Here is a 21,747-nt window from a genome sequence, read left to right on the forward strand (position 1 = left end):
GCTACCTGGATAACAGACTAGTTATGGTTTCAAACAGAGGGAATTGACGCTATAAATCATGCAACGAAGCAAAGAAAAAAGATACCAGAAGTTTGGTGGATGGATCAGAGGTGATGAGGAGTTGTTGATGTCAGATACAAGTATGGTAGCCCACGGATACAGTGGCCGACGGGACGGTCCAAGACCTCGTCCCAGGGTATGATTGGGAAAGAAACCTGGAGAAGGACGGGGCCAACGCCGAAGCCGGGGTGCATCATTCTATCGTCCCACTTTTGGCCGAGGTAGAAGCTACCAATTCAGCTCTTATCCGTCGATCACCTCACATATCAATGATGCCAACACATGTAAAAGAGTAGCGGAGAAGGTTCGGGAAACTGTAGAGGTTTCTCTTGTATTCTATCCTGCCCATAACATGATCTAGCTTAGTAGTGTATAGACTTGGCGGCAGTAAAGATGTTGTATTGGAGGCGTCGGCAGATGCATGATCGACTTCCGTATTGAAACGCCTCAGACAAACAAATAACGCCAATTGAGTTTGAGTGTCTTTTTCAGTTTGATGGCCAGTTTCGTTATATTGTATTGGGTTTTTGCAGCTCAAATTAAGCAGTTAGTACGAGCTTGTATATGTTATCCTGGTCTCAGTTGTTGATTGTCTGTACCGACCGGCTCGATGACTAAGGCAGCATAATGTGCTCCACTCGGCGAATGCGGGGCACGAAAGTGGAATCCATTAAACCCAAGTCGCGTTTGACGCGTCTCATTCTTTCCATCGTGAGCTCTGCCTGCCTATTTGTCTTCCTAGTTCAACTCAACACCTCACAACCAAAATCATGTGTATGCATATCCCACTTGCCCACCCCCATGTTCCTTTTCTAATCGCTAACACTCTTTCTTTAGCTGCTTACTCTGGATTCACAAAAACAAGTTACGGTGCCCAAGGGGGCGATGACTCTGGGGGTTTCTTCACTGGTGGTTCACAGCAAGGCAGCCAAGGTGGCGGTGGAAAGGTATATATATCCATTTCTTTCCCGCTCAACACGAGCAGCACTCTAATATCCATCAGTCATACCAGGACGAGTCCTTACGCCCTGTCACCATCAAGCAGGTCCTCGACGCCGAAGAGGCCTATGCCGGCGCCGATTTCAAGATCGACGGTTCCCCCGTGACCCAAATCACATTCGTTGGACAGGTTCGCAGCATCCAACCCCAACCTACAAATATCACTCTCAAAATCGACGACGGTACCGGACAGATCGAAGTTAAGAAGTGGATTGATGTTGACAAGGCGGACGACTCTGAAGTCGGTTTCGAGCTCGACTCTCACGTTCGTATCTGGGGCCGTCTCAAGTCCTTCAACAACAAACGACACGTTGGTGCCCATGTCATCAGGCCTGCCGCAGATTTCAACGAGGTCAACTACCACATGCTGGAGGCCACATACGTTCATCTTTACTTCACCAAAGGACCTCTCGGTGGTCAAAGTGGGGGTGCCAACGGAGATGATGGCATGTTTGTCGATGGTGGTGGTTACAATGACAACGCCGGTGGCAATAATAACCAGTCGCACACCAAGATCGCTGGCTGCGGTCCGCTAGCCAAGAAGATGTTTAATTTTATGAGCAACGCACCGGGTGGTAACGAGGGTGTTCACGTCAACATCATTACCAGCTCGACCGGCATGTCAGTGAGGGACGCCCTCACGGCCGCTGATGAATTGCTTGGCCAAGGTCTTATCTACACTACAGTTGATGATGAGACATGGGCAGTTCTGGAGTACTAGGTCAGATGCTTGTGCAGGGTGTTTTCGGAGAGCAAGGTCGATAAATGTGGAATACAAACTATAAAAGCTAGGTGCATGGTGTTCAAGGTTATAAGAAGGTCCAGCTTATGAAGGAATGACAATTTTGCATGGGCTATTCCTCAATGAATGACTCGAGCTAGTCCATGCTGCTGAAACAGTAAATACAGACAGCAACTGCGGTAGAGACTGTTTGTCACTAAATGTATACAATACAAAAATGAAGGCCAAAATCCAATCTACTTCACAACATCAACACGTAATAGTGAACCCAAACGAACGACCAAAGTCGAAAGACTCGAGATAGCATCAGGACTCACATCACAGCGCATTTCCGATCTTGCTGCTGACAGGCAGTATATTCGGCCCCCGCAGTTTCGGCCTCTGATCCCGTGTCGACATTTGGCGAGATCAAAGGCTCGTCTCCCTAGAATTTGACCGCGCTGCTGACGGCGGTTACGACAATAGAACCACAAGCAGGACGCGGAATCAGAGGTTCACGAACCATGATCCACATCTTGATGGGCTCGAAGCTGCCCTCGAAGACAACTTCACGTTTGACTTCGAATCCGAACTTTGCGTAGTAGCCATTATTACGTTCAGCGCTAGACTCAAGGTACATGGGACGCTGCTCAGCATCAGCCTAGCTTCTGTTAGTAAGCCGATTTGAGGTTGCAAAGGACGACAGATAACATGGCAACTTACCTTGGCGACCATGTCGCGGATCAACTTTCCGGCATAACCCCTTCCTTGGGCATTGGGCTTGGTGCCGATGTATACAAGATAGTACGAGTCCTTATCCCGCTCGCCCATGACTTCCAATTTGGTCTGGTCGAGAACGGGCAACATTTCATTGTAATATCGTCTTCGCCCCTCAGCTGACAGCTGGTAATTTAATCTCCACATGCCACTGCGAATACTAGTCCACCAGTCATCCATTTGTTGGCCCGGCGCAAGCCTGTATTCAAGTCAGCTTAATATCGTATAGAGGTTCATTGGATCACGCACCAAAGAGCTACGGCTTCGTAGTCCGACCCAATAGTTGTCACCGTGCCCTTGTAACAGTGCGCTGCAACCATATAAGTCATATAGTCAACATGAAGCTTCCATTTCTGCTCATCAGAGTAGTCGACCATATCGTCACCGTCGAGCAGATATTGGCTCATTGCATCAGTTGCGAAAGCTTGAGCCAGAGAGCTGCCGGCTGCCGCAGACTCGTTTACGTTAACAAGACGAACAGAGGTTTCCCACGAAGACGGTATGAGGGAGCGTCGCCGCCACCTGGCTATTGCCGCAGATCCATTGGTGCCATTACTACAATTCTTGTTGATCTCCATGATTGCAGTTTAACCAGTACTTGTTTTATTCGCTGTACCTAGGGGGCCCCTCCCCTGGTCTAGAAAGGGGCGCCATGTCGCATTAAGCATGACAGGTTCGTGATTCAAACACTCAGACTCACATTGTATATTTTGGCAATTGTCGCCCGTATGAACTCGTGACAATTGAGTTCTTGATACGGACGTGAACCTGGAAGGGTGTCTCAGACAATTGAGGCTGGTACGAACTTCAACCGACATCAATGTAATACTTGAGCGGGCCAGGCTCGCGGTCACGGCTTAGTAAAAGAGGTTTGGTTCGAGAAAGATCAGTCGACGGACGTCAGCGCGTAGGATGTCCACGCAGATGGCTGAGTTGTGTGAAGCGGGAGTGTTCAGAAAAGGCCTGAACGAATCAATAACCTTCAACAGCGTGAGGTTGGTTATAGCAAGCAGCACGTATCAACAGCAATAGCAAGACCACAAGTTTGTTATTCTTCACAGCAACTTCCCAATAAGAAGGCTTAGCAAGATTTCGATTGAGTCTCTCAGTGGTCGACCGCTGTTGTCTTGTCAAAGTTGATGACTAGAGCAAAGATGGGTGTTTATGGGATAGATGAGCGACTGAGCAGAGGGTTAGGGAACAAAGAAAGGCTAGAAGATAGGGAACAGAGAGGGGATTAAGTAGGGCGAATACTAGGTAGATAGACACGACGTGTGTACCACAGTTTGTAGCATAGATAATACATACAAAGCGCCTCGACCCGGTGACCTGGCGTATAATTGGTCGAATCGTTGCATGATAGCCATTATCGTGGGGCTGCGACTAGCTTCGGGGTCCATTCTGAGACAAGTAGACAAGTAGCTTTGGAACAGGACCCGGGAAACAAGGCGAGCAGGCGAGATAGCGGGCTTAGGAGCACAGTGTATGCTGACTGACGATCATCGACCACATGGTCAGCTGCGAGGTAATCGTGGGGGTGAGGCGGGACTTGCCTGGACAAACCAGATCGTGAGTTTATATCCAAGATCTGAGACCATCCAGTCAATTGCGCAGGTGAAGACAGACTAAGAAATCATTGAGATCCTTGACTTGCAAGACCAGGTGAAGCTGTCATTGGTTCCTTTATCTGTGTCAAATGGAAGAGGCGGCAGTAGCTGTCAAAACTATCGTTGTCATGCTGCTTGCTTGTTGTTGGATGGCAACGGCTTGCGGCGGCACCCCAGCTCAGTTTGTTGGTCATCAGGCAATACTGTGTCACTTGACAAGTGTAACTTTGTTATTAATCCGGATCTAGCGGAAAATCAAGACATCATGGACGAATCGTTGAGTATAAAAAAGGCTCGGTCCAGTAAAAAGAAACATAAAATAAGCTTGTCTAGACTGAGACTTCAGTAGTGCGCTGTGTTGACGTGAAGTTGTGCAGAGGTTCAGGAACTAACAAATGAGACGCTTTCCGACTGGGCGGCATTCGTCCACATAATTGGCAATGAATAATCACAACCTATCTCTTTTCTGATCAACAGAATCGGGGCTTTGATTAGTGAAGCTAAGCTGTTCAAGGTCTTCTTAATCCTGGTAAATGAAAGCCCGTAGTGAATAACGTAAATTAAAAGCGGCTCTGAACCTCATCTATGTTTATCACAAGGCTCAAGAGCGGATATCTATTTTGGCTGAATGAGAAAATTCAGCGCATCATCAACCCGAGTTTCTAAGTCGATGGTGGAATATTGTCTTTGCTGTCGATTTTCGATGTTTTCCCTCTCTTTTCGTTCGCCGTCACTCATTACATGCGTCTGATCTCCTGTTCATTCAAGTACTTATCGAGACCAGAGTCAAGGTTCTGCCACCACTCAAAGAGCATAGAGTTGCAGATAAGCTTGAACCAAGGAGTGAAAACCAGACTAGGATCGTCGAATTGTTGCTTGAGGCTCTCAGGGGTAACGTATTGAGTATCTCGGACCTCGTTCTTATTGATGTCAAGGTCGACGTTGGCCTTGATGAAGAGAATGTAGTCAACTGTTCTATATGTTAAATCCTGCAGCCTCAAGAGTTTGGTTCGTACATACTCTCATGCTCACCCCACATTCCGTCACTGGGAGCCTTGTAGTGAATGCGGGTCAGGAAGTGGAAGTCCTCGAAAGGGACCTGCTCCTTCTTGATACCCAATTCGTGCTCAAGCTTGCGCTGGGCAGCTCGCTTGACACCAGCGATGGAGTCCTCAAGAGTAGAACCAGTCTCGGTAGGGATATGAAGAGGGTGAGAGCAGCAAGTGTTGGTCCACATATCGGGGAAGGTAATCTTCTCGGTAGCGCGCTGCTGGAGGAGAAGTTCGTTTTTGTCGTTAAAGAGGAAAACGGAGAAGGCACGGTGAAGGAGGCCCTTGTCGATGTTGGTCATGAGATGGCCTGGTAAGTCCCAAGTCGTCAGTAAGGGGTAACTAGTAGCGAACCTAATGAAGTTGACATACAGATCTTCTTGCTAGCTGTGCCAATAGGTTTGTCGTTCTCATCTAGGACAATGCAGACCTCGTCCATAAGACGGATCTGCTCCTCGTCATGGCCAGAGAGAGGCTCTGAGCTGGTATCGATGTCAGGGAAGAGACGGAGCATAGATTCGGCCGTAATAGGCTGGTTGGCTGTGGTAGTTGTTGTAGACATTTTGAATCAGACAGTATCAGAAGCCGTTGGGTAAAGAGTAAGCAGTCGTGTGCGGAGCTTGAAAGAACCCCAATGCTCCAAGGAGATCAGCGAGTATATAAAGGACAAAAATAAAAGGCAAGCGGTCTGAAGGACCCAACGATTAATTTTAAGGGTCACTGGCTTCACTCGCTCTTGCCTTTGCCCCTCCAAAATATTCTCGGGTGTGGCAGCCGCGCCCCTCCACCCGCTATTGATCCACATGCGACTTCAAATGCAGCCACTTAGAACTGAGTCCAGGAGCGCTTCTCTCCAGGTTCCTACCGAATTGGGCAGTGGGGCTCAACCACTCAAAGCCTGCTGTGGCTGTTGGCCAGTCAGTGACAGCCGGTTCTCGGTGAACCTCTTCTAGTTTTAGCGTCAGGCCAGACAGTGAAGAATGGATGATACCTCAAAACCGACATATAAATGCATGATCGACAGGTTGTCTATGGGTAGTTCTATATCTGCATCTGTTTATGGCCGTCTACCCTGTTGGCCGGTTCTCTGTATATAATAATAGTATTGGGGCTATTAAAAACAGACCGCCAGGGTTTATGTCGTCACGGCCCAGACTCAATGTCTATCTCTCATTCCTCTTACTGGACGGGCCCTTATAAACAATGTATTGATTCTGCACTCCAATAGACTCAAAGCAATATAGAATCAACATCACACATTCGTTCAACTTACACGTTCAATTCTACCACTCGTCAACTGCCCAGTAAGATTATGCGCTAATTTGGATATTGGCTAAGCGGGGGCTGCAGATGCCAGGTGCCAGGGCATCCATCAGGGGAAGTGGCTGGAGAGGAGAGCTACGGCTTCGTCATTCAACCTCGCTCAACCTTACCTTACGTTACCTTGCCTACCTACCTACCAACCCTCAGGATCCGGCCCCGTCGCCTCTCCATTAATCTTTACTCTGCGGTCGCCGCCAAAACGATTGCGATAATTTCCCTGTCTCTCAAACGATACGCGCTCCTTTTCTTGACTTTCTTCTGAATCTCTTTTACCAGGCTGTCCAGAGCCCACAGGCGTAATCATGGCGCCCAAGATTGAAGAACAGGAAATCGAGACCTACTGGAATATCTTCTCCACTCGGACAGGAGGCGGCAAGTTTCTTACAGGTGAACAAGCTGCTCCTGTTTTGAAGAACAGTGGATTGCGCGATGATCAACTGGAGCGAGTATGGGACCTCGCGGACGTCGATAATGATGGAAACCTTGATTTCGAGGAGTTTTGCGTCGCTATGCGCATCATCTTTGATATCTTAAACGGAGTATGATACATTTGCCGAACGAATCTACTATACAGTTGCTCATATATTTCAGGAATACGCGGATGTGCCGACGACACTGCCCGATTGGCTCGTCCCCGAGTCCAAGGCTCATCTGGTGCAAGCTACTCAAGCAATCACGGGAAAGCAGGTGCAGTTCGAACAAGTTGAGGATGACTCGGAAGATCTTGGGCTCAAGGATGGGTTTGAGTGGTATATGAAGCCTGCCGACAAGTCCAAATATGAACAGATCTACCAAGAGAACAGAAATGCGCGCGGCGAGGTTGACTGTATGTCTACGGATCTCAACTACAGAAAACATGGCTAACAACACCAGTCAATGCGCTTAGTGATCTATACGAGTCCCTCGATGTCCCCGATACCGATATTCGATCCGCCTGGAACTTGATCAACCCTTCGGCGCAATCGACCATCAACAAGGATGCATGCCTTGCTTTCCTACATATTCTCAACTACCGACACGAGGGCTTTCGAATCCCGCGTGCCGTTCCGGCTTCTCTTCGCTCCAGCTTTGAGCGCAACCAGATCGATTACCAAGTTGACAACCAACGAACCGGCGCCAACTCGCGATGGGCCACCAAGGCGGACGATACCACCAGCACCGGCCGTAAGGCCAAGTTCGGTGACCAGTACCTAACGCGCCTGGGCCGAAGCGGCTTCAAGACTGCAGGCACGGACTTCTCAACAGAAAAGACGGAAGATTGGGAGGAGGTTCGCTTGAAGCGCAAGCTTCAAGACCTTGAGGACAAGGTAAAGAAGGTGGAGGAGATCGCGGAGCGCCGGAAAGGTGGCAAACGCGACTCTAAGCCTGCGCTTGTTAAGAAGGAACTAGACCAGCTTCTGGAATACAAGCGGAGAGAGCTCAGGGAGTTAGAGGAGGGAACTGGCAAGAGCGCGGCCGGGGGAAGTCTCAAGAGCATACAGGAGGACCTCCAGACGGTCCGTGAGCAGGTTGAGGGTCTGGAGACTCACTTGAGGACGCGCGAGCAAGTTCTCGCAGAAATCCGGAGGGAGATTGAAGACGAGAAGCGAGGATAGGCGAATTTAATTAGACTACGGAGCGGGCATGTTGCGTTTTCTTTGTAGGAATATCATGGCGCTTTCTTGAATAGGATATCAGGCGTTACACCACTACCTAGTACTTCTTATCACCACATACTCCCAGTGGCGTACTTTTTCGTCCGCTCAATACCCAACGTTCGACCCTTGACCGTCCAAACAGCTAGCGATGGCACAGGGACTTTGCCTAACCTTCCAGCTCCGCGACTTCGACCGGTTGCGCACAAAAAGGCATCCACACGAGGACCACTCACAGACTGGGCTTCCTTACCCTTTAGAACAAGATCGATGTTTTTGTAAACACCAGTTGCCTGTGCCTCGGTAATCAAGAAACCAGCGCGAGGCTTAGATACGACGTCTCCAACTGCCCATACATTAGTCGCAGCTTTGACGCGCAACTCATCATCCACGTCTGCGTAGCCATGTTCGTTGAGCCATTCTTTGGGTAGAAATCCGGAGTTCGGCCGTAGTCCCATAGTTGCGAGGAACACATCTGTCACTATGGTCTCTCCATTCGATAGCTTGACTAGAGTCTTGCCATCAGGAAGTTCGGTGGTCTCTTCGGAACGAAGGCCGGCACGGATTTCAACGCCTAGGCGACGAAGCTCGGATTCAGCACGGCCGGCGATTTGGTCTCCTCCTAGAATCTGATCGTCGGCTGAGATCAGCAGGACAGTGGTCGAAGGGTAGGCGAATTGGATTTCGCCCGCAAGCTCAACGCCTGTGGCTCCGGCTCCGGCGACAACAACGTGTGTGGCTCTCTCAACCTTGTCGGCAGTGCGGCGAAGGCTGGCTACGAGCTCTTCATGTGAGGTAGAAGCTTTCCATGGGAGTGACGGATCGATGGTCTCGGCACCAGTAGCAATGACAAGGTGATCATACTTCAGCTTCGTGCTGGCCCCAGTCTCCGGCTCAACGGTCACGGTGCAGGCTTCAGGATCAACGGCCGATGCTGTGCCGACGATGAAATGGGCACTTCCAGCAGGATATTGGTCCAGCCCAGGTTCAATAGGTGCAAAGATCTCTTCGTCTTTTATAGCACCTGGGATGATGGCTCTGACGGAAGCCAGGTTCCAGAAGAAATGACTGTTCTGTGAGTCTGTCAGTTGTTTGAAATACAAATGTTCACCGAGTTCAGTATGAGTAGGTACCTTGGAAACAAGTATGACTTTAAGGTCTTCATGACGAGGCCGCGTGTACTTGAGAAGCTGATGAGTGACCGCCATACCGCCTAAACTCCCACCCAAGACAACTACAGTTTTGGTCATTTTGACGGATCAATTCAAAGGGAGTAAGAGTTTATGATTGTTCTTGTGAGGAGTTTCTTTTCGTATTTTCTTCAATTATTTGTTGTTCTTGTGGAATAGAAAGATAATAGATAGTCATGGAGAGACATGTGAAGTGACAGGTTTCATGCCGGCAGATAACGTTAGCTGAGTTTATTCCGTCCCCATAGTCTCGGAAAGCGGTGTCTATGACGAGTTCAAGGTCGTGTAGCAAATGAGTGTTTCGCAACGACTTGGGTTTCAGGCTTGTTGGAGTTTGAGGTTTCATTGAAGCTATCGCAGCTTTTCTTATATCGACCGAGTTTAGGTGAGTGTCTTGCCATGCTGCCATGCTGCTGTTGTACTCTACCAACTGTCACCCCAAATGACGACATGCATCTATTAGCCATACGATTGATAATTGTTCTCTTTAATTTTTATCTTGGAAAAATATCATGCTGAAAGGGGGTCCTAAGTGTGTTTCTTTGAAGATATCATTCGAGTTATAGTGCATACATCATCATGTTCTGTTTTCCACGTGCTTCTTAAATTTATCGCAATAAGCATTCCTTCCTCGGCAGGTCCCTTGATCCCGAATCCTTCACTGACCAAAAGCTCCCCTCAAATAAAAAATAGCCAATAGAAGCTCACGACGTCACTATCGAATCCTACCCGTGCCCCTCCCTAATGATGAACTGAATCCAGTCCCATGACCCCGCTATAACTTAACCCGCCCACCGGGAGAAGCCAAGTTCCTCAACAAACATTAGATCCCAACACCTCTTTTCTTCCTCTTTCTTCTTCCCTGAACTTGATCTTGGAACAAACCAAACTCTACACCAATCCTACTCTACTCTCCAATCACCAACCAATACCATAACCATGTCCGCCCAGAGTGAATCTTTCCAGAAGGCCGTTGAGGACTCCAAGAAGCTCACCTCTAAGCCTGGTCCCACCGAGCTCCTCGAGCTTTACGGTGAAGCTCCATTCACCCTGAGCCCATGTTCTCAGCTAATACATAATGTGCAGCTCTCTACAAGGTCGGTACTGGCGAGGACTTCTCCAAGGCCACGGCGCCTGGCATGTTCGACATGAAGGCAAGCTATATCCCCCGCCTTACATCCTACGGCAAAACTAATCCCAAGCCCAGGGCAAGGCCAAGTACAACGCCTGGAAGAAGGTCGCTGAGGAAGACAAGCTCACCCCTGAGGCCGCTCAGGCCAAGTACGTCGAACTCGTCGAGAAGCTCAAGGGCACCTACGGCTACGACGCCAACAAGGTCCCCGAGACTGTTGGCGCTTAAACGTGCGACCTTTTTATCCTATACGAAATAGATAAACTCTCAACGATGAAACGAAATTAATTCAAAGAGTTGGAATAACGATATGCATATGAAACCTATAAATGTTGGGTCGAGTGAAATGGGGAGAGCCCCTTTGGGTTCCTATTCCTGCGCTGTCGATAGCGTACATTATACTTAGTTGAGGAGAAATCATACCCATTCGTTTTACGTCATTTGGTATTGCCGACATGCTATCTCTTGTGTTTGCGTAACATACAAGCCAAATGACTGAACAGGCTGTTTCCCCTTGATCTGATGTTGTCTGCGCCGTCTCACTACTGGTCACAGATGACAACACAGCTGACAGTCGATTATACTCAAACTTGGAGGTCGTGTTGCTTGCTTTTATGATCCAACATTGACATTAGGCAGCTCATGCGCATACCAACGCTAGGCAGTTTACACAACAAATTATCCTTCAGGAAACCGGTTGTATTCCTTATTGATTAGTACTCAAATGGACTTTCTCTAACAGCTCGCATCATCCCAGAACCTTGAAGGCGGCTCTCGGCTATCGGGCTTATGGATGATCGTAGATATGTTCAACATATCCTTCCACCTCGAAGTGCCTGTCCAATCTTCAGTCCTTGCCGTGCAATATAAAAGTGCTTACAAAAAACATTAGAGTTTGCTCACAGATACGACAAACTTATAACTATGAAGTGAGTGCAACGATGAGTAAAATCGTCTACCGGGGCAATTATTGATGTCACGTACAAGGCCAAGACTGAGCTCTCGCAGTGTCGAATAGTAACTAGAATTTAAGGTATAAATAGGTATACGAAGACCGCGTACCAAGTGTAAGAATGTAGCTTCCTTTCATGTTCCAAGCGCTGAGCGTTTATCGTTTCATTTCAACTCATCCTCCCCGTGCTCTTTTCCAAACCAAAAAACACCAAGCCGTTCAACTCCGGTAAAAGTGGTACGTAAACTGAAGGGTATTCGATAAAGGGGGTATTTCATCAGAAGAATATGCAGCTCAACATTGCACCACTGGTTTAATCTCCGACAAGCATCCTCTTGAACGTGTTTCCGTATATGAAACGTCCCGTTGCTCTCTTCGTCATAGACTCATTATTTGCCATCGGCACCGTGTTGAATGGCCTCCGAAGACGGCCGATGTTCAACATAACAGATCTAGATTTAGAGGAGGGCAAAGGCGCCAGCAGCAGCGAGGAGCATGGCGCTCACGCCGGTGAGGGAAGCACCACTGCTAATGCTGGAAGGCTCAGCAGGGCCAGGGGCAGATTCAGATGGCTGAGTAGGAGCGGCAGTGGCAATGGTGCTGTTAGAACCACTCCAGGCCGTGCTGTAGCCAGAGCTAGGGGCAGCGATGGTGGTCTCGTCAGCCTTGGTCGTGGTCTTAACGACGACGGACTCGGTGGTAGGGGCAACAGTAGTTGTGGCAGCCTTGGTGGATGTGGAGGCCACGGAGGTGCTGGTGATGTAGACAGTTGTCGAAGTGGTCTCGAGTTCAGAAGAGGTAGTCTCAAGCTCAGACGTGGTAGGGACAGCAGTGGTAGTGGGCTCGGCAGAGGAGGTCTCAGCAGCGGTAGTGGCAGTGGTGGTCAAGAGCTGCTCGGTCTTGAGGCCATCCTCTACGCCATACGCAGCGGCACATTCAACAAGATCCATAGCATCAGGGCAGCACCAGGTCTGAGTCTTGGTGTCGTGAGAGCAGTAGAAGCCTTTATCACATGAGTCTGAAGAAATGGTTAGTCTTCAGGATGTTCGCAATGATGTGCATGTCTCTATGAACAAGTCATAAAACTTACTTCCAGTGCCGTCAAAGCAGCAAGACTGCTTCACTGTGGGGTTGAAGCAGTGGGTTTGGTTGTCTTCAGAGGGGCAAGACTCGAATCCAGCGCCACAAGCATCGGCGCAAGTGTCGCCGCCACCACCGCAGACAGACTGGTCGGGTTGGTATCCGGGAGTAGAACGACGGCCGAAGCTAAGGCCTTCAATGGGGGCCTTGATCAGCTTGTAAGGCTGGACCTGAGACTGAGAAGCGGCGTTGCTGGCAGAAGCCAGGAGAGTGATGGAGGCAATGGTTCGGAAAAGCATCTTGTCGAATACGCAAATAGGAAGACTGGGGTTTGAAAGATGAAGCTGAAATTGGCTTATACGATCTGATCAGTCAGACAAGGAACAAAGCCACAAACAGGGTATAACAATGGTAGTGGAGAAAAGGTTTCGTATTGAGTGAGCAGAGCAGCAAGCGAGTGAAATAAGATACTAGACAAAACTAGAATCAATAATAGATAGGTTCGTTGTTGTTGTTAAAGAACGGAACGAGTATCGATGAAATAACGATTCTCTAGGATGGATAGCGAAGACGACAACAAGGACGGACGAAGAGGATGGTGAGGGAAGATCCAAAGATGAGGTTGTAGAGAGAGATGGGGGCCCTCATGTAAGTAAATACCTGTGTGGCTATGTGGGCAGGTGCGCGCCAAGCCAAGGAAGGACGTCTCGGGAAGCAAAATCTTGACCCTTCCTTCCCTGGTAGGATGGGGACAGGATCCGTAACCATGATAGGCTGGTGCGAGACGGAGGACAATGCAGAAGAGCTCTCTCCCGGTGTTGACAGGGACAAGGGAACCCCCTAATCCATCTTTTTTTAATTTAACATATAGTACCCATACCTACCTATCCATCGTGGTTGTCTTCCATCGCCACCAATAACCAATCCCTACTCGCGCCGGGAACAATTCGAAAAATCACCATGCCCATTACGGCCGAGAGGCAATCGAGACCTGATACAACTCTCGAGAAAGATGTTTGGACACATGGCCAAAGAGTCTGTACTGAAACTCAAGTAGGGCTATACAAATAGCATATAAGAGTAGGCGCAGCTGTCACCTTACATTAGTTCTATTCAGATCAGCAAGGCACAGAGCTCTGCTCTATCACAGCTCAACTGATTTCGCTACTGTTCGCGATATTCTTCAACCTGATTCCTCTTGGGTGATCACCAACCTGGTCAAATGACAACTCATTAGCACAACAAACTAATGAATTGATAGATTCTAGAGGTTAATTAGCCGCCCACTTGCTCCATCCCAAGACCCAAGCCTGACCCTACTCGGTTAAAGTCTAAGAGAGCGTAATTTGGGAATAACAAGACCAACTAGAATGCGAAATTCGGCGTGCCCTTTGTCAGCGGCATACTGACTCTCCTTTTTGACGTTAACGTAAACAAATGTTGTCTCTTTCCTTTGTTCCTGCATGGAAGGAAAGAAAGACAGTAAAAGATGAGGTTACCTCTTACGGCAAGTACCTGAGACCTGCGCACGGGGGCATGTCACCCATCATGTTCGCTGAGTGGTCAGAAGCCGTCCAGGTAAGTGGCCTCAGGGGTCCAGTTCCATGGGAGCTACAGTTGCTAGCCGAGGCCCGTTGCGCTAAGTCATGGACCTGATGCAGGAACCAAACCAGCCTTGGCAATGTGTATCGCCCATTGCGGGAGTTTTCGAGCGACAACGAATAATGAAAGAGAAATATAACGATCAATAAAACATCAACTAACTACATGGCCCATACTAAAGATATCCGCCTATTATGAAATACACTTTGTTGTCCAAAAACTCTCGTTACCGACCATCGAGGACACACAACAACATTCGTCTCTCCTTGGCCGGCCTGAGTTTCAGGTTATTTAACAAGACCAGGTCATGCGTGATTAACCAGTCAATCGACAGGGGTACAGTGACTAGACTCAGCAGCGTCAGTGGCAATCCTAATTTCCATCGTGGTCTGTGTTTTGAGTCGGTTCCCCAGACTAATAACCTAGAGCTAAGCTATTTGGTTTATTGTGTCTGTGAGATTTTTTACTAATTGATTAACCTCTCCACATCGTCATCACACCAGAACGTGGCTTTTAGGACATAGCTTCAATGATGATGTCGTGAGGGAACACTTGTTCTTGATTAGTACTTGACTACTTCCTACTACCTAGGTAGGTACCCAGCCAAGACATGTATGCAGAAACTACTTTGTAACCCACAGACAACTCATCACCGGCTTCATGCAGCAATCTTTTAACGGACCAAGGTTACATGCATGACTATCAATTTTTAAACGAAACAAGCAGACATAAACACGTATCTTTGGGCAGGGTTATAACACGCTATGTCGACGTCCAAGAGAAACAACTGCTTTACTTACTACCTGTCATGCATCCTCCCGACATCTCAGCCTCAGTTGCTCCCATCTACGTACAAACTGATTCACCGCCGGAATACCGCGCCTGAAATGCTCTAATATAAAGCAGATTATTAGCCTACGTCCCAAGTTCTTGAGATCACGTTGCATATATCATCTTGGCGTTCGGTCTAATTCCACTGGACGCTGTCAATTTTGGGATCATCAGCTAGCTCGCCGATCGAAGACCTTGCTCACGCTCTAGCGAAAACACAGCACAGCGAGTACAACATATTCGTGAGATTACTATCATTCTAAACAACCATACTCCAGTGTCCGATCAAGCCCCTGAACCATGGGTCACATACGGAACTTGTAAGAAAACTGATTACCCTGTGCACAAGTACATTAACCATGTTCTTGTGTTAGTTATCCCATCACCTGCCTCGTTCCCATCGAATCGACAGATAGCCCAAAAGATATTCTACAAGTGGTGAGGAGTCATCTTCATGCTAGACAATATGGCAACGTCTGGCGGTACTCTTCCGCAGGTGTTGCTGGCTTGTTACGGCCCCGACGATGAGTCCCTCTATTGTCAAGCTGGAGTTGAGAGTCAGCCTACTCAATCTCATCACCACCCATCTTAGAGATCCATTTGTTCATATGAGAATATTTATCCTCGAACGTCTTCTGGAGCTTCTCTCCTGCAATCCACATAGGGTCTCCCTTCTTCCAGTACGTGAAACAGTTGTCGAAGATCTGACGCACATCCGTCAAGAACTCTTCCTCATTGTTGTACTCTTTGTGGTCCATCTTGAACTTGATCGTGCTTAGATCCATGGGTCGCTTGACCTTTTCGAAGTAGTCTGGCACGCCATCCTCAACTGGTTCGACGGCATCTTTGAATGGTCCAACAAGTCTAGTCCAGAACCCTACGTAGCAGTCAGCTTTCATCATGCCAAAAATTACATCCAGTATAACAAACCAGGACCAGAAAGCATGCGAGTCAGCAGGTCAGCGCAGAACTCGAGCTTCTGTGCTGTAGTAAAGTCCTTGCCTTCTGCGAAATTTGCGCTGGTCCTACGTCTAGGCGCAGGCTTAGGCAGAGAGCCACGAGCCTTGATTGATCGATCCGCTGACACATGAGTACCGACTGAGATACCACTCACACGCCTGCTCCTCTTCGCTTCATTTTCGGGCTCATCTTCGAGATAATGAACGTTCTTTCGAGACGTCACTGACGGGAGGGTGACGGCAGCAGGTGGCTCTTCTGGCGTAGGGACTGTGTCGAAGGAGCTCATAGTAACAACAAGCTCACTGAGGACCTCTTGAGGAAGTGATTTGGCAAACTCTGCTCTGGCGTCCGAAGATCTCATATACTCGGCAGTCCATGAGAGCAGCAGCTTCCGAATCGACGAGCCCTCAGGTGTGTCTTTCCATACTTGAATGAGGAGTGGTGTAGCCGGGATTGTCTCTGTAATGCGACGGCAATCGATCATAGCGTTGAGAGCCTTGTCACAAAGCCCATTGATGCCGAGTTTGTGACCCAACTTCCAGAGACCAACAAGAGCCTCGTAAGATGGCACGTTAGACTCATCCGAAATGACCTTGTCTGTGTAGAGAAAGTGCTGGGCGAGACCAAAAACTTCCTTCGTCGTATCCGGGAGCTTGACAATGTGCTCGATTTTCTCCTCTTGTCCCGCGGTGGAAAAGAGCTTTTCGTAGAACTCGGATCGAGAGCAGAGGAAGTCTTTTTGGATTCCAAAGGGGGCTTCCTCGGGACCAACGAGAATGATGACGAAGATCGGGTGCGGTTCTCTATCACTGTAATCAACACATATTCGTAGTAAGATGGTACTTGCCAAACGTACAGCCAGGAGAATGGCTTCCTCTTATCAGCCATTACATTCTCAGTGTCCTTCACGGCCGGAACGTCGACTTCCTGGGTTGGGGCCTGTGTTTGGTTCTCAGACATTGTGAAGTCACAGTGTCGCCAAAAAATACTTCGTGGTCGATAATGGGGTCTCAGTGTCAGATGCTTTTTTTTTATGTAGACAATTGCTGGGCTGCTTTATATCAGTAGTTAGCGTTGAGATCGATTCACATACCATCAAACAGTGATGTGAGCGTAGCAGTCAGCGTCACTATACTAATTCACTGGCAAAACGATTCTGCAACAAACTGTCTTGCCGATGATGAAAGTGATAGATATTATGTGCAATATAATACGTACCGATGGGTGTATTTGAGAAAGTGGCACGAGAAATATGATCTTACCTGAACCTTCTTTGTTATCTCACCCACTTTGCGTTCCACCACGATTTGCACTTCAACCTCGAAGAGATTGCATTAAGAGGCCTTCCGGTATGAGATGATCCCGGCGCGGAATGCCGATTGATGAGGCGAGACGGTTGATGATGAGCCAAACTCAAGCTTGGCTACTTGCCTCAATCAAAATGAACGTGAAGCTAAGGTGGAAGTCGCGATGAGATTGTTGGCCAATAAGGTTGCTGTATGTGAGTAAAGGTTATTAATCGGCCTGCAGATTGTCCGTTCCCGGCTGACACATCCCTTCAAGGATTCTTACCCTATACCATGCGTGTCCAGCACATCAACCTCAAAACAACAAAACTTTGATGGAAAGACGCATTTATAGTCAACTTGATCGATGTTTGACCCTTCACTTCACATCCCTCATGTGTACTTAGGTAAATTTCGAGCCCTAAGTTATGGACATATTAACACTGCAGAACTGAACCATTGACAACCTTTCCTTTCTCCAGGCCATTTGCATGCCAAACACGAACCATGTGTTTTCTTTGGGCCTATTTCCTCCTACCTGTCTTGGCATATAAACATGTTTGTATAATCGTACCAGTTTGTCAAAGCGGTTGAGTTAGTTGATACAGCCGTTCGTCGATTATTTTTATTTTTTATCTTAAAAAACCGTGCAGGTCTACTTGGGCACAACGTGCTCGATAACTGATGCTCCTGTTTGTACTTACCTATGTGAAAAGCTTACATACCTAGGAAGCTGCAGGTAACATAGGTAAGACTAATGTGGCCTCTATAAGGTGAACACTTTCTGAGGGCTATCATAACTCTCCTTTATGTGCCGCTCCTAGTTACTGCCCTTACTACTGTTGACACTGTTGTATTATCGTTGAATTTCCCAGCTTGCGGCTTCATTTGCTACAAGCTACACATTTAGATGTACCCGCTCCTGTTACTGTTGTATTTCTGGGATTGTATTGAGATCACTGCTTATTTCGTACTGAAAAGATTTATAGTGTATCGACACATGTGTAAATCAGTATTGTTTTCCCTTGCTAGTAACTTACGAGTAGAGCCTTCCCTTTCAACAGGTAGACAGGCCCTTCAGCATGTTGGGGATATAAGAAAGAGTCTTGACACCATCAGCCTTCGCCGTTTTCGAAGCCTCGGGGGGGTTTTAGGATCTAACGCTGTGTGCTATTCCTGGCCAGTAGATGACATGGTTCCAGATAGAATAAGCTCAAACAAGACCATACAGGGGGAAGCAGATGCATTCACAAGAGTGAATCGACCAAGCGCGGGCCTCCGATCCATGCTCTTCCAAGTCTACCAAGAACTAAAACATTGATTCGACCCCGGACGGTACGCGGAACCTGGCTAGAACAGCACTGTGCCCGGTAGGTACGCTTTTTACATCATGATCATCAATCTGGACGTCACATAACCACAGTTAGTACGGGTAATTAGTTGATCAAGAACCAGATCGTGGCATGCGAGAACATCATTTAAAGAGGCGGCCCATCTTGCTCCACAATGAACTTACGACAACCTGCCGGAGAAGGTTATTAAAGTCGCAAATCACAGTCACAATATGTACAACAGACTCTACAGATAACCCTTGACATCATAAGAATACGTAGTCCAGGACCAGGGGGATACATAGCGATAGGAGCTTATTGACGATCAGTCTCTTCTCGGCAGGGATACTGTATCCCTCCCGGATATGGATGGATTGAGTTCTTAACCGTTTGACGGGGAGTTTGAGAACAAAGCGGATAGGCAACCGCAGCGTGTAGACGGTTCATATGCCGCAATACCGATGGTTAGTGAACCGCAATATCATCTGGTTACAGATTGTGTCTGTCATTGAGTGTTGGGGATGGTACCCCGGATGGATGATATGATACGATTATATCTGTATAGTTTGGTGTTTTCAGACAAGCATCATGCGATGTTGCCCTCTCGCTGTGGTCCTGCCCACAGACTATGAAATTCCCCAGACATTGATATAGGGCATGTTTCCACATTCATACATGTGGACGGGGAATAAAACAAAACAGACGAGGGGAAGTGGGAAGATTTTTACGGCATCATTTCATATTCGTGGGGTCTACGTAGCAAGATCGCCCACCATCTGCCGCTCATATGCCGATTTAAGGTACCCAAGACGGAGGCGTAGCTTGCACCAAAGCCTTGTGATTGGGGAGGACGGAGAGCTCCAAATCCGAATCCTGGGGCATTTGAAGATCAGGCCAGAAGCTGATCAGGGCGCTTGCTTCAACATCCCACATCTCACGGGGTTCGCCTTGCACCAACTTTGGGGCAATTCACCGACACTTTTCAGTTACACGAAATGACTGAGGTAGTCCCATCGCTGGGCTTGAATTGTCGAGCCCAGCGAAATTTTGACGGGTACAGCATATTATACAAGCTCATGCAGAGAAGGAGAGAGGGGGGGAAATAGCTGCTGCAGATGGATCTCGCGGACCAAAGGTACTATGTATCCGCTTCATCGGCCCATGCTGATGGATAATCGTCCGAGATTGAGTGCCCTGCATAAGATACCCTGACATTGACGATGAATAATGTTTTATCCACACTTGGATAAAACGCATTGTACGTATGAGCAATTTGATCCGAGACATCTTGTACTATGTAGAACCGAGAGATAGGATAACTAGTCCAAGATTATGTTGGGATGTTCGAGTTTGAGAGAGACATCGTCTTCAACGCTTGATGAACGATGACTTTGCTGTAGTGAGCACAGTCGTTCATTGTCGAGACAAACAAGGGGGGCCTGCAGCTACCCACTGAATTCCAAATGAGAAGTTGTACAACAACATATACGGGGTAGTGAGTCGCAAATATGTCTAATCAGGTGTCCGTGTCTGCGATGGAAAATCCGAGCAAAGGCAAGCAAATTTTTGCGACTACGGACATGTCTCGGCACCACTACCACTGCAGTTCAGTTCCATGGCTAGTGATGCAGCCTCATCTCGGCCCAACTGGTGTGAATCCTAGATCGTGAGATCTGGCACGCCCAAAGTTGTACTAGTGCGCATCCCGTTTCTTCTTTGCATCAAAACAAAGCCAAGCCATTGGCGAAAATTCAATGAAGAAAGCCACAGCGGCGGTGTGTGATAAAAAAGCCCGCAAGCGCAAACCCGTTGAATCTCCAAGACCCCTGGTACCTGAACTGACATGGGTGTTAAAATTTTCTCTTCTCTTCCGCTTCACCTCCAGATAGCCGCCATAAACGTTGGTGATTAATTTGTCAAAGAATGAACGCGCAATGCTGACTCTGACTGGACCACATGTGGTACTACTATTTTACTTCTTAGCCCTACTGCAACACCCGAAAACAACACGCATGCTCTCATTATTGGATACTAGAGTTTCAACCCTCCACAACAATAGATGACGTTGGGGTTTCAACATCACCTAGACGTATCCGTAACTTGAGGATAAACAGCAGGGTTTGCATTGTGCATCTCATGCATTGAATGCGCCGGAATCTGGTAGCACCTCCAACTAGGAATGCAGCGTAAATCTTACTTATGGAGTAAGGGCCGTCATTGATTGGAATACGAATAGCTGCAGCACAATAATCGTTGAAAGTCCACATTGAGCCAATGCGTCATTAAGCCGACTCATCCATGGCTTCCATGCGTCTTCTCCCGAACTTCTTTCATTAAGCTATTTGCCATTGAACCAAAAGGGTTGCGTATCCACGTTTCTTGAGCAAAATCGCCACCGTCAATGACACAAATCCAAAGGGGCTGTTGTATGTAGTTGTGTGCTAGGCAAAACCTTGGGGATCAAGGTATCTAATAAGAATTGTCTTTTTGGGAGGGGGTCAAGGTGGTGTGGCATTACAAAATCTGGGGGGCAGAGACACGCACGCAAGTACCTTTTCCCTGTAGGTACTTGAAGATTCTCTCCAGAGAACGACCGGGCCGGTGGAGCACGCAGGTTCAGGCGTTACCTTATCGTTATTATCAGAGTCTAAACCCTCCGCCAGCCGTGAAGCTGTTGTCCATGCTTGTCCTGCTGTGGATAGAGAAATCCCAAAACGCAACTAGGCTCATTTGGGTGATCCGAGACCTGGGGTCTTTGTCAGAAGAGAAAATTCTCGCCCTTCCAGAAGCCTGCCCTAGTCTGGGGGAACACGGGGCATGACGAAATGCTTCCAACCACGAACCACAATCTGGGCCACGATGCTTAACCTCATCAGACTACTGTCGGACTTGTCCGAAGCTGCTTGGCATGCCGACTATGGCCTAGCAAGCTTGCTGTGCGGCTTTATTGTGGCTCTACACGATCCCAGTTTGCGTTGTTTTCTTGTTTCAATGCGGATCCGTCATGGATAATTGATAAAGGGGGCAGAGGGGGCTCATGTTTTTTCTCATTTCGCTCCGTGGGGATATGTTGTGTGCTCCGTCCCGATATGAGGCTCTGCCCATGCCTGGCGAGGCCGTTCTCCGTCTGGTCTCGGTCACCATCCTCGGCGCTTTACCGGCGCTGAAACTATCCCCAACAATCCCCGGACTCCATCGGTCCCATTCAGAGCC

General features: G+C 48.1%; 8 protein-coding genes across 8 annotated transcripts; 3 read left to right on the forward strand and 5 right to left on the reverse strand.

Moving 5' to 3' along the window:
- Positions 1-830: 830 nt before the first annotated feature.
- FPOAC1_011920 (uncharacterized protein) lies at positions 831-1,780 on the forward strand (the record flags this gene model as incomplete). Its single annotated transcript, XM_044856287.1, has 3 exons — positions 831-834; positions 898-1,007; positions 1,064-1,780. The coding sequence occupies 3 exons, from the start codon at positions 831-833 to the stop codon at positions 1,778-1,780; spliced, it is 831 nt and encodes a 276-aa protein (XP_044703600.1).
- A 445-nt stretch (positions 1,781-2,225) lies between these two features.
- FPOAC1_011921 (uncharacterized protein) lies at positions 2,226-3,135 on the reverse strand (the record flags this gene model as incomplete). The annotated part of the gene is made up of 3 exons (XM_044856288.1): positions 2,226-2,441; positions 2,504-2,756; positions 2,807-3,135. 3 exons carry the CDS (start codon positions 3,133-3,135, stop codon positions 2,226-2,228), a joined length of 798 nt encoding a protein of 265 aa, XP_044703601.1.
- Positions 3,136-4,901: 1,766 nt separating this feature from the next.
- Positions 4,902-5,775, reverse strand: IDI1 (isopentenyl-diphosphate delta-isomerase idi1; the record flags this gene model as incomplete). Its single annotated transcript, XM_044856289.1, has 3 exons — positions 4,902-5,134; positions 5,185-5,523; positions 5,586-5,775. 3 exons carry the CDS (start codon positions 5,773-5,775, stop codon positions 4,902-4,904), a joined length of 762 nt encoding a protein of 253 aa, XP_044703602.1.
- A 1,063-nt stretch (positions 5,776-6,838) lies between these two features.
- END3 (endocytosis defective- protein) lies at positions 6,839-8,131 on the forward strand (the record flags this gene model as incomplete). The annotated part of the gene is made up of 3 exons (XM_044856290.1): positions 6,839-7,075; positions 7,128-7,362; positions 7,410-8,131. The coding sequence occupies 3 exons, from the start codon at positions 6,839-6,841 to the stop codon at positions 8,129-8,131; spliced, it is 1,194 nt and encodes a 397-aa protein (XP_044703603.1).
- Positions 8,132-8,241: 110 nt separating this feature from the next.
- FPOAC1_011924 (uncharacterized protein) lies at positions 8,242-9,420 on the reverse strand (the record flags this gene model as incomplete). The annotated part of the gene is made up of 2 exons (XM_044856291.1): positions 8,242-9,243; positions 9,304-9,420. The coding sequence occupies 2 exons, from the start codon at positions 9,418-9,420 to the stop codon at positions 8,242-8,244; spliced, it is 1,119 nt and encodes a 372-aa protein (XP_044703604.1).
- An 879-nt stretch (positions 9,421-10,299) lies between these two features.
- FPOAC1_011925 (uncharacterized protein) lies at positions 10,300-10,720 on the forward strand (the record flags this gene model as incomplete). Its single annotated transcript, XM_044856292.1, has 3 exons — positions 10,300-10,393; positions 10,447-10,457; positions 10,568-10,720. 3 exons carry the CDS (start codon positions 10,300-10,302, stop codon positions 10,718-10,720), a joined length of 258 nt encoding a protein of 85 aa, XP_044703605.1.
- A 1,182-nt stretch (positions 10,721-11,902) lies between these two features.
- Positions 11,903-12,823, reverse strand: FPOAC1_011926 (uncharacterized protein; the record flags this gene model as incomplete). Its single annotated transcript, XM_044856293.1, has 2 exons — positions 11,903-12,462; positions 12,535-12,823. 2 exons carry the CDS (start codon positions 12,821-12,823, stop codon positions 11,903-11,905), a joined length of 849 nt encoding a protein of 282 aa, XP_044703606.1.
- A 2,697-nt stretch (positions 12,824-15,520) lies between these two features.
- On the reverse strand, positions 15,521-16,877 carry FPOAC1_011927 (uncharacterized protein; the record flags this gene model as incomplete). The annotated part of the gene is made up of 3 exons (XM_044856294.1): positions 15,521-15,834; positions 15,888-16,720; positions 16,774-16,877. 3 exons carry the CDS (start codon positions 16,875-16,877, stop codon positions 15,521-15,523), a joined length of 1,251 nt encoding a protein of 416 aa, XP_044703607.1.
- Between the last annotated feature and the right edge of the window lie 4,870 nt (positions 16,878-21,747).

This window comes from Fusarium poae, chromosome 4, assembly GCF_019609905.1.
Source record: "Fusarium poae strain DAOMC 252244 chromosome 4, whole genome shotgun sequence".
NCBI classification, from domain to species: Eukaryota; Fungi; Ascomycota; class Sordariomycetes; order Hypocreales; family Nectriaceae; genus Fusarium; species Fusarium poae.